We start from the raw sequence: 12199 nt of genomic DNA on the forward strand, positions 1-12199 counted from the left end.
ACCACGAATACAGCATCATTCACAGCATGCAAGTAGATGGGCCTTTTATGTGAGCCAAACGGTTCTACTATGGCACACATTTCCAGGGGATTGAGTGCAGGTGGAGTTCTATCCTGAAATGTTAGCATACACAGATATTTCAATACTGATGTTTCCTTTTTGTTTAAATATTTATGTCCATCTGCATTGCTGTTTGATGCTAGTGTTTTTTTAGAAAAGAGAGGTAAATTAACTAGGATTTACTAATCTAGAGGTGAAAGGAAAAAACATTTTTCTTCATCCTATTACAAGGTAGTCTATTCCAGACCACTCTAAATTTGAAACATCATCACTAATCACTGAGCACCATGAAGAAGCACCCAAAACCTGACATTCTCAGTAGAAAACAGAAAGAATGAGGATAAAAACATTATCTCCCTTTTACAGATAAGAGAGGCACAGAGAGAGATCAGAGGATTTGCCGAATGTAACACAGGTATGGCAAGTCTATTCCTGATATTTACTCATGCTGAAATTCGGTCTCTGTCTGGCCTCGTAAAATTATTCCAATACTCCTGGGTCCACAGTCAAATTAGTTCTTTATTTATTATCCCAGTTCTCAAGTATGTTTCAGATGGGCTCATCCATTGTTCCCGTACAGCTGGGTAAACAGACAAAGTCAACTCTATCATGCCGGTTTACCTTATAGCATTCAAAAATCCTTTGCATGCATGGGTTTTGTGGGGTTTTTTGGGTTTTTGTTTGTTTGTTTGTTTGTTTGTTTGTTTTTACTTTAAGCAAGCTAAGAAAATGGTTAAAGGAGACCTCTGTTGAAAAACAGAGGAATGGAAAAGTTTGGAAACAATCAGAAAATAAGGGCTTCTCAGGATGACTTTTTAATATCCTTTTCAATGAAAAAAAAAATCAAACAACCAATGTTTGAAACTTTAGTATGTAGTGACCCTTCCTTATTAAGGCAAAAAAAATGATATTGGAAGGGAAAAGAATTTTAGTCACTGATATAAAAAGACAACAAGGCTTTCTAGTCCTTGCAAGAAATGGCTTCCTCTAGACTTTACTGTGAAATGACATTACAACTGCATCAACAATTTTAAGATGCACAAGTGATTGAAGAGAAATAGTAACATTAAAAAACAGTGAAAAAAAAATCCTCCCCACAAAAGTTAATCTTCTTAAGATTTTACAATCTTTGTAAAGCAGACCATGTCTTCCAGTATGTTTGCACAGTGCTTAGTGCACACCAGTACCTCATTCCTGATGAGGGCCCCTGGCATTACTGAAATACAAACACCAAAACAGGAGACTGATGACATAATACCCAAGAAGAGAGGAGAGCAGATATCCAATAGAAAATAAATTCTTGCTATTCTTTTCTGTCTACAATCCCACTCCATATCTGTGTCATTTCTACACAGGGGGGAAGAACCAATGCTTAAAACACATACACAACAAGAATATATGTAAATCAAGGGAAGTAGCAGATGTGTTGGTAATCTTCCACCAAGAAACAAAAGCTGCCAGATGTACGTGTAAATTCGAAGATTAACATTAATAGGCAATGCAGAAACTACAGGTGTTATCTTTCTTTTTAGGTGAAGTAACTCAAGAATCCCAGTCCTGAAAAACTCAGCTGCCCGTCTACCCTTTGTGACTGAAGTCCTACCCTACACTGCAAAATATCTACAGGTTCATCAGCCAGGCACTTGCCAAAGTAAACTGGATTCTTGCCACTGTTTGAGATGGCAGTGCAGCAGCAACTATATAATTAGGTCAGACCTGATTACCTAGAACAAGGGCAATTTTCTTTACAGCTCCGTGTAAGGCTTCTGAAAATGGCAAGACTAAACATTTGGGTGCTGCAGAAAGAACACCCAAAAATAATTTTTGATAGAAGAGGTTTAACTACATGTTAATATGGATGGTATTTTCTATTAAAATCAGGGCAGAAGCCTATTGTTCAGTAGAGCACTTCCTTTACACAAGAGCTATCTCTTTCAATCTGTCTGAGTCAACTTTAGTGACCACTTTAATATTCACTTTACAATTAATGCTTCTTTTTATGGGTTGGTAGAAGGTAAACCAATTTCAGTTCGGCTTCTAGGTATTGAATTTATTATAAAAAGTTATGTACTTAAAGCTCCTATAATGAAACCAGAGGCATCATGAGATATTAACCTAGAGTTAATGCTGAGAAGGCCAGTTTGAATAATTCAATTCATGTCACCTTAAGTATCTTTTCAAATGGAATTAACTTTATCTCACAAAAAAAGGAAGCTCCATGTTCCAGTTACTGATTATTGACTCCATGAGAGTTCTGTCTTAAATCATCTCACCACCATCTTTCCAGCAATTTTATTTCACTGCTACCAGAATGCTTCTTTAAATTTTGAGGGCTGACTTTTGTTATAAAGAAGCAATATTAGGTAAGAGGAAAACATGGTTTCAGAATTATTGCTACTGTTAGGTTATGCTAAAACAGACAAAAATAGAAGTTAACATCAAAGTGGCGGCATCAGTTCAATACAGCCACAAACCAGGGCTCCATTTCAGCCACATGCACACAGATGCAGTAGTCCTTTGCCTCCCACACAACTGCACCTCTTTTTGCAACAATGCCATAAACATTTGGTAGCTTGCAGTTCTCTTGACCTGTTAATTGTCTCATTCTAAGACAAAGCCCAGCATTTAAACACTGAAAAGATATGCTTTCAAATGCCTAAGTCCAGGGGAAAGTGATAGCTCCTGGTCAGCATTATTGTACAGTAAGAATGGGGGAGCCAGACAGGCAAAAAGCAGGTGATGTTAAGATACAGGTGTAGCATTAGAAATTAATTAAAACAAACAAGTTGGAAAAAGAGGGGAAAATGAACAGAAACAAGAAAGAACAGCTCATAACAGGCAGAACAAAAGTGCTTCACTACTGAGTATAACTGTGCAATCCCACGTTTCTGCAAGACACAGGAAAAATCAGAACAACATCTTACATTGAAGCACAGATGCCCTGGTAACATCAGCAGTCACCTGAAACAGGACACACTGATTACCTCTCCCCTACACAGTTCAAAGAAGTGAAAACTAGGTAGCAAGCTCGTATCTATTGATTTAAAGCCAGACATATTCAGGATTTCCTTAGCCCAGCCAAGAACAAACAATAGAGAGAAGATTCCTAATGGATCAGGATTCAAACAAAACCCAGGAAGACTTCCTTTAGCCTAATCTTTAAACAAGGTGACTTTTTTCAATGTCCAGCTTGAAACAAAGAGGGAAAGCATAAAAGCTTCAGCAAGATAGAGACAGCTGACATGGGCAGCACTCAGAGCAGGAGAGTTTTCTGTGTCTGTCTGCCTCCCAGTTCTTACCTCCCAAATTCCTCCCTGCTGAGTTCCCCTGTGGCATTCCCCATCAAGGCAGACACCAGAATGCAAGCCCTACGCCTCCCTGAACTACCGTGTTAAGACAACACTCAAACAGAACAAAAAGAGACTGATCACGACCCTCAGAGCTTGCAGTTTAGGTATTAAGACAAGAGACAAAAACACAGCAACCAAAAAGGTGTGTGAAAATAATGCAATAGTCCAACAAGAAGTGGCCCAGTGACTTTTTCCAGTTTTGACAGCTATCACATGAAGGAGTGTGTTAGGGAAAAATACAATGCAGTCCTGCAAATCTCTCCACAGGTTCTGAGCTGTGATGAGAAACATAGCATTAAGTGCTTGTTTGGAAAAAAAGGGTAACAATTTATAAAGCCAAGCACATTCAAGATATGAACAGCCCTATGCATACCAGGACTGCGTAGAAAGAGAAAACTGAAGAGGAAGGCTAGGAACATTAGAAATAGTTTGCAAGCTATGAGAAAAGCCAGCTGAAACATGCTTTGACAGGTTTTTATCTATGCTTACAAAGCTTTGCATAGGGCAAGGGGGTTAGGGTCATTTCAGACCTGCTAGGCTGGAGCTATGGACTAGGTAACCATACAGGAAATGTCAAGGCAAACCTCAACATAATATCTAAATTTTCATTTGTGAACAAAAGTATCTGTAAGTATACGGAAAAGAAATAATGGGATCAAAGATAAGCTTGATAGAACTTGGCACATGAAATCAGAAAACAAGTTCAGAGAATTCTCTGTATATACACTGATAAAGTGATTAGGAAGACAGATGAACAAGAGGAGATGAACACGGTTTGCTGTACCATCAGATGCTGATTTGATAGTTAATGGGCTGAAGGTTTATTACCTGCTTTTATACTTTCGCAATATAGATGTGATTACAGCAGATAACTTTATATTCCATGCTAACCTAGTACAAGATACAGTATTTAAAGTTGAAAGGCTAAAGGTGGAGGGTTAAGCACAGCAAAACCTGCAAGAGTATTGGCAGCATCCCAAACAGCTGCCACGGTGCTGTTGGGCTACATGGGGTTCTCCTGACTGTTTTCCACAGATATCCCCAACAAGTTCCATATCACAAGCAAGAACACAGGCATCATCCATTCTCAGAGAAGGTTCTTGTTCTGAACTCAACACCATCACAGAATGGATAGCAGATGAAGATACAAAAGAACAGAAATTAAGTGCTTATAAAGGCTAAAAGCCTGACAAACAGGTCAATGTCCAGCAATGTATTTTACAAAAAACAAAATCAGCAGGATAAAAAACGATTCCTGATGTCAATGAAGTCAGAGAAGTATTGCTACCTGCTTCCTGAACAGAATTTAAAATGCACCCCTTCCTTCACAGGCTTCCTTCACAGTGGGATCTATGTAGTTTTGTTAGTAGGAACCACCAAGAGGCCAGAGTCAGGACAACTTCTGCATACTCTGTGCTGATAACTTTACTTCTACCCCTGTTATAAGCCTTCAAGACTCTTTCAGCAAAAGAAAGGACCAAGAGCCCAACCCATAAAAAAAGCAAAGTCTTAGGTAGGATAGACTCTGAAGTTCTGCAGAGGGAAGCTACTGAAAGAGAACAGCAGGTAAGAACATTAGGTAGAGCACTTGAAGTAGCCTTCATTTCCAGGGTATAATCTGCAGTCAGCAAGAATGGAAATCAAGTACCCAGTTATCAGAAAAAATCTCAAGCAACCATGTTCAAGTCTTCGGGCGCATGCATTTGAGAAACATTTTAGCCCTTATAATTTAACATGTTGTATCTCTAGTCAATGTTTTCTCTTTTCAAACTGCATATATAATTACAGGTCTTCTACAAACAGCTCAGATCAGATGGGCTGCCATACTTGAGAAAGCACTTATTGACCAAATACATCATCTGTAATGTCCTTTTCAATCATCAAAAGCCACAGTGAAAATTCAAAAGGCTGTATCTATAGCGACTGCAATTATTTTACTGTTTAAGAAACAGGACAGAAAACAGAAGAGCATCTTAACTATTTCCTTAACAAAGGCATGGGTTCCTATGATTCCTACTCCACTACCACATGTTCAATTACCTTCATCCACTTTATTGACCCAAAACTTGGTGGGTTTTTTTGTTTTGTTTTCTTGCAATCCACGTATTAAGGGAAGGACGCATGGGAAGCCAATCACAAAACAGTATTCTACACTGTATAATGCAAGACAACACACTAAAAGTTGCAGTTCTAGTAAAAAAGAAAAGATGTTTCAAAGACATCATTAAAAAAAGGAGATGGGGAAAAAGAGCTTACCTTCTGATTCTTTTCCTTGGCAGCACTGAGTTCAGAAAGGGAGAGTGATAGCTTTTCCTGCTGCTCAGCTAGGTACTTCTGATAAAGGCTCAAAAGTTCCTGGCATTCTCTGTACTGCTGCTGCAGAGGTGAGACATCGGAAGTTAAGGGAAAAATACTCTTTAGCAATTAGTTAGAGTCACATATATACCAACTTACTCTGTGTAAATCTGATTTACATCCATAACAGTTCAATTTAAAAACAGATACTCTTTGAGTACTGCCTAATGGTGATAAATCTGCCTAGAGACGAATGTTCAAGTACAACCTTCTTTCTACTCAGAGAGTGGAAAAAGAATTGCACCCAGTTCTTTTATCATTGGAAAGGGACAGCAGCAGGAGGCAGGTGATGACATTGTTTCACCTGGAACAATTACAACCCTCTGATTTGTATTCAAAGCCAGACACTACCAATGTTTATTTATAAATAATAGCCAGCCAAATAAGTAAATAGTCCATTTTTAAGCACAGACATGGATTCACAAGCCCACATACCCAAATCCAAATCTCTTTGCTAGAGCACCAACAGCTCCACAAGCCACAGACACAGCGCTATACAGGCCTTTCAGAGAACAGCAATGATTTTTGGACAGTAATCAGGAGAAGCAGCAACTGTGGTGTTTGCAAGGATATTAGCAAGCAACAGTGTCCTGCCTTGCTTGCAGCATTGAAATTCCAACAGGAGATAAATCTGCTCTTCACCTGTCATTGTGTAATTCCCTCCCTTGCTCATGTAGCATGGTAAACCATTTATGCCCCCCTCTCTCCCCCCTCACTTTTAATTATGCATGCAGATGGAATAAGGGCTCGCTGTCCAAAGAGATTACTCTGAATAAATACTTTAATAACAAGTCACCGCAATTAAGGTAGGGAACAAAAACTTCTTCAATCTATAAAATGGTGTTGAGTTACAGATTTCCTTAACATTTTTATGATCTAATCATTGCTTCTGGGCAAATTCATGTTGCAATCATTTTTGCCAATCATGGCTGCATAAATAACTCACTGTTTTGTTATTCCCTGTTATGACCCTGAGGTTTTTTTTTCCTGCTCCTTCTTCTTGTTCTTTTTGGGGAGGGAGGGGTCTTGCCAGGGTTTTGTTTGTTTTTCTTTCCTTTAAATAACAAGGCTACACAGAGAATAAGCAAAACATTTCAGGAAGGAACAGGAGGAGGTTATTAAACCCCAATGTTTAAATCCATCAAGAGATCTCCTAGAACACCTTTGCTCAGCACCTGGAAATACGGGAGGGTACAAACAACAGTCTAAACAGGCTAATTGCTTTCCAGAGCCAGCCTGACTGAAGCTTGAGCCGTTTTACATTTCAGTTCATTTCGTCAGAGAGCACCAAAAAGGCTGAAGTGATTTGTGGTGGTCTCAGGAGTCTCTGCCAGCTATGATGTATATAAAAGGAATTTTTTATTCCGGTTGTAACCATAGGCAGTAATGTTTATAGTAGGTGAACATATTAGCCTGGACGCAGGGCATGAATTTTACTCTAGAAAAAGCCAGTTCATTTATACAGCCTAAGAGTTAAATGTCGGTATTTGAAGACAAATTATAGGGAAATTCATTTAAACCCATGTTATGTGGCAGAATATAAAAACAGACAGTCCTATCTTTATCAATTTTTTACAGCCCTCTTAATTCACTTTGCTTCCAGCAACCCCTTCCCCACAAAACAGATTTTACCCTCTTCTTCCTCCAGCTAGCACACTGCTGGCACGAGGAATGACTACCCTAAACGGCCTTGGGGCCTACAACTGATGGCCATGCACCTACCCTCACTCTTGCCACAGTGTTAGTACCTGTCCTGCTGGAAAGCTTGCAAGACTGCCCTCACTCCCAAGCTTAGCACATACGTGATGCAAGTGTACCATAAGAGAGATGCCCAAATTGTGTTTGAGAGACTGCAGAGCCCTTGCTGTGCATACGATGCCACCATCTCTTGCTTGCAACTGCCAAATTTATTTAAAATACAGTTTAGAACATGACACACAAAATTAACATTTGGAAAGCATGCAAGCAAATCCTGGTTGTCCAAGGGTCAGTTACGTGATCATGAGCAGGAAGGGCAATAGTAAACATGAGCTTGAATGGCAGCTGAGATATGCCTGAAATTCTTCTAAGATTCAGTCAGCACTCTAACCGTTAAACCTTCCTGTATTAGAAGAGTAAAACCTTATTCATTCACACAACCTCTCTACATTAAGCAACACATTGTTACAGCCACCATAGTCTGAGTGTCCAATGTCCTGCTTTGCTTACTAAGCAAGTAAACATGAAGCTTCAAATAGGGAAAAAAATGTTCATTTGTTTAAGACACAGGCAGAATAGCTCTAAGTACGATAATTCTCCATAATGTGCTGGTACATTTAATGCAGAATATGTTCTTAAGAAAAAAAAAAAAAGCCTTAATATTGGATCTTACTCTTCCGTTCTATTGAATTTTTGCTAAAAGCAGCAAGATGATCTCTTTTTTTTCCCCCTACAAATTAACTAGGCAATATACAACACTGCCACAAAAATATTTAAGTCATTCAGATACAACAAGGGCATACATATACTATGACAATACAATCTCTAGACAAATACATAGATAATGAGAAATATTTTCATAATCTGCTTTTAAAAAATGCTATAAGGGTGAAAAAAGCCTATTGGACAGGAAGTCCTAGAGATTTGTATTCCACAGGAAAAGTGATGTGCCTAAATGCTCACACCAGATACTTCTTTAAGTGTTTAGAAGCACAAATATTGGATTTACAAGATGTTAGTTACCTTAGAGAAGTGGTACTTGGCATTTCACTGAATAGTAGTTTTATGTCCAAGAAATATGCATTTGAATGTATCTGAGTAATACATTTTATGCAGTTTGTTAGTAAAGTATTAAGGCTGTACAGGGGGTTGGGCAGACAAAAAAAATCAGCAATGCAAAGGTTAAGATTTCAACAGCCACGTTTACATGTCATACTGCAATACTATATATTTTATAGAATAAATTAGTTAATTTTGTCACTGAATATAAGTCACAGAATTAAAAGTTCATTTATGGCTCTTAAGAGAGAACCTCAGTGGAGATAGAATTGTCTTTGAGAAGAGGGACTGCTAGTATGCAGTGGTGTCACACCTACAGAGGCCTGGAACAGACTTCCAGGGAGAGGGACACTAGGCAGGGAAAAAAGAGCTTGTAGTTAGGGTGAGGTTTCACGAGAAGACACAGCCAACATAATGCTCAACTGCTGCCAAAGACACACTCCTCCTCACGCCATGGAGTCTTACTCCCTCCATCTGCACCAGCTCTGTAGCTCTCCCTAACTTCTCACTTACCCCAAGAGCTCAGCAAACTGAACCAGCAATGCAAAGGGTCAGTTAAGCAGAAGAGCTGGCACAAAGCCAGCAGAGTGAATAGGCAGCAGGGGAGAGAGGTTCACCTCTTCCAGCAGCAGCAACCTGTCTGGTAGGGTCCATCCACCTTACAAAGTCTCAGCCCTACTCTCTCTCCAGCTCCACTCTTAAGCCACAGGCTTTTAAGTCTGCTCTGTGGCTACACCAACCACTCCCAGCTTACTCATTGCTGAAGTATTTTTAGCCTTCTCAAGCTGAAGTCGAACAGACAGCTACAGTTCCTTGCTTCCCCAGAACATGGGGGGGAAAAAAACGGTGGGGGAAAAAGTGCTAATTTCTAGGATACCCACTGACCTCCTGCACTGTTCCCAGTATGCTGTTTCCACTGCCTCTTTAAGTGAAGCCCAGCTTAAAATCTCAAGTATTTTGGTTTAAAGCATCCAGCGATTTCCTAGAAAGCTTTTGAGTTTTACACGTGAGCCTTCACACCCTTCTGCAAGCAATGTTCATGCTACTGCAGTTCAAACACCTACTGTTCTCTTCATTTAGAGTTGAGGCTTTCAAAATGTTGCCAATACAAGGCCACTCTGGAAAGGCTATTTGTTGAAGTTCTGCCTTTCTCAAAAAATTTCTTGTAAGGCAGGGGGTGAAAGGTAGAAGTCTTTTTCCTTAGAGAGAAGTTTTTTTAGCCTGTATCATTCAAGGAAAATTGTTTGGTTTTTACCTCCCTTTATCTTAAAAAAATTGAAGAAGCCTCCAATTACAGGAATTTGAGGCTGGAAAAAAAAGGTTTTCTAGAAGCTGTTATTAAGGAAGAACACAACTAATGATATTCTTTTAGCAATCATGCTAATAACAAAGGCCTTGTATTTTCAGGGTGGTTGTGAGATTCATTCCTCAATAACTTGTCATAAGCATTTTTGGGACAGACGTAAGCTCTAGTGTTCCCTTTTTACACGTAGGAAAACTGACACAGGGAGTCTTTGGGCATGTCTGTGCACACAGGTGCAGCTCACCAGTCCCACACTCCACAAGGCAGCTCTAGAACACAAGTCTTGTAGCTGTAGGGTAAGTTAACACAGCTCAGGAACAGTGCTAACAGACCAGACTCATCTTGCACCTGAGCAGCTTAGAGTACAAGTTTGCCTGCATTCACCCATGTAGACAAGCCCCAAGAGACTTTCCAAGCACCGAACAAGATACCCAGGGATGACTGATTCCTATAGTCTCTGACTGTGGCTCCAACTTGGAGCCCTTCATTCAGGGCTGCGTACTCTGACCCACGTCCAGGAAAGAACACAAGAGCTAAACAAGACGCTCCAGTCCCATCAGCCCCTATATCCAATGGAAGATTCTCTAGAGACTCAGAGCTATTAGAGATATGCAAAGACGAATAAAGCAAGCCAAGGAAGGAAAAAGTCAAACAGGCACAAGTTAGATTTAAATTTAAGTAAGATAGCAATAACTTACACTTTGGAATAGAGATAAAAGAAACCTTCAGGGATATGATTTCAGGACTTGATGAAGAAAGCTTTTTGACATCTGCAATCATGATCTAGTAGCCACAAAACACTTTTTTAATCCCTGCTTAAGGACACGCATCTAGAAAACTGACTAGTTATCATCATATTGGCAGTTTCAGCAAACACCAAACTCTTCACTGCCTGAGGTAGTCCCTTCAAGACAAAAGCTGTGAAAAAAACTAGACTGTGGAAGAGATGCTGAGGAAGTACCACTGACAGTACATTGCTGAGGCTAGGCTAAGGACTGACAGAGAGGTCTTTGGTCTCTAAAGACAAATCTATGCAGATAAGTTTCAGGCAGACCTGAGCTTGTCTGCCTGCCCTCCACAGAACTAGGTGCATATAAGTGAGACCTATTCAAGGAGCCATGCACAGCATCTAGCACTTTATGCCTCATCTAATCTACCTGGCTTTGGTGTTTCTGTGGGGTTTGGTCTTGTGGGTTGGGGTTTTTTTTTTGTTCATTTGGTTTTGGGGTGGGTTTTTTTGTTTGTTTTGGCTTTGGGGTTTTTTTGTGGTTTTGGTGTGGGGTTTTTTTTGGTTGTGGTGGGTTTTTTTGTTATTGTTGTTGTTGTTAGTTTGGCTGCAACACCAACACTACACCATTTCCAGACTGCAGCTGGACTGTGTCTGGCAACTTGTAAGCTTGCTTTGACATTGTTCACCTGTTTAATAGACACACCTCTGCATCTATAACTTTGGCACCTTGTACTGCTGTGGCATCCCAACGCACTGTGGCCAAAAAATACCCTAAAATGCTGCTGCAAGAGTAAGAAAGCATCTCACCAAACTCAAGCAAAGGCTAAGACCCAACATAGCTGGGTCTCCAAATAAAACTATACCTGTATCTAAAATGAGGTTCAAGATACATTTAAATTCTCATAATACAATGGAAAAGAATTTGCAGAGTATGCAGAGCCCCAAAAGCCCATGACAGCCTCGTAGCAAACCCCATTACAAGTACGCTCAGTTTGAAGTGGGCCCCGTTTTCCATGCATCACCCAAGCATATATTTTTCAGTATTTTGACACGTACAGCAATGAGGTTTATTTTCTACCTTAATAGTTTGCATATCAATAGGAGAAAGATACCATGCCTTTTGGGAAAGAAGCAATATGTATGTCATTCTGATTTCCACCTGCAGGCTCTCTTCTTCCTAACCAAAGACAGGATTAAAATAATGCAGCTTCAACTACTTACATATGAAAAGTCATATGAATAAAAATAAACTGCTGGTATTAATGAATTAACATCTAAAAGGAACATTTTAAAATATAAACTAAGATATCCTAAGCTCTTTCCTTTAGCATTAAACAATTATACTTCATTGGAAGCTAACCCACATTTAATTTTAAAATACAGCCTGCATTTAATACATATACAATCCTGCACTTTGACAATCTCATCCCAGAAAAGCAACAACAGGGCTGTGTTTTGGAAATCAGACTATCCAGGCACAGATCAAAGTAAACCCTAACAGGTTTCTTCTGCCTTTAAAATTAAGAGAAATAAAATAAGTCGCTTGAACCTATGTGAATCATTGTTCTGTGAAAGGGTAAAGACTAGTAACTTCTATGAAGGTTTATTATCTAAACTCTGAAGATGCTGCAAAGACTGAAGGTA

General features: G+C 39.5%; 1 protein-coding gene across 3 annotated transcripts in view; it reads right to left on the reverse strand.

The window, feature by feature from the left end:
• Positions 1–12199, reverse strand: part of KIAA1328 (KIAA1328 ortholog) — a 178132-nt gene that overhangs the window by 102667 nt on the left and 63266 nt on the right. For all 3 annotated transcript variants that reach the window (XM_064438288.1, XM_064438287.1, XM_064438289.1), the window contains exon 5: positions 5667–5794. In XM_064438288.1, coding sequence (XP_064294358.1) covers positions 5667–5794 — 128 coding nt within the window. The remainder of the gene's footprint in view (positions 1–5666; positions 5795–12199) is intronic.

The sequence above is a fragment of the Phalacrocorax carbo genome, chromosome Z (genome assembly GCF_963921805.1).
Source record: "Phalacrocorax carbo chromosome Z, bPhaCar2.1, whole genome shotgun sequence".
NCBI lineage: Eukaryota > Metazoa > Chordata > Aves > Suliformes > Phalacrocoracidae > Phalacrocorax > Phalacrocorax carbo.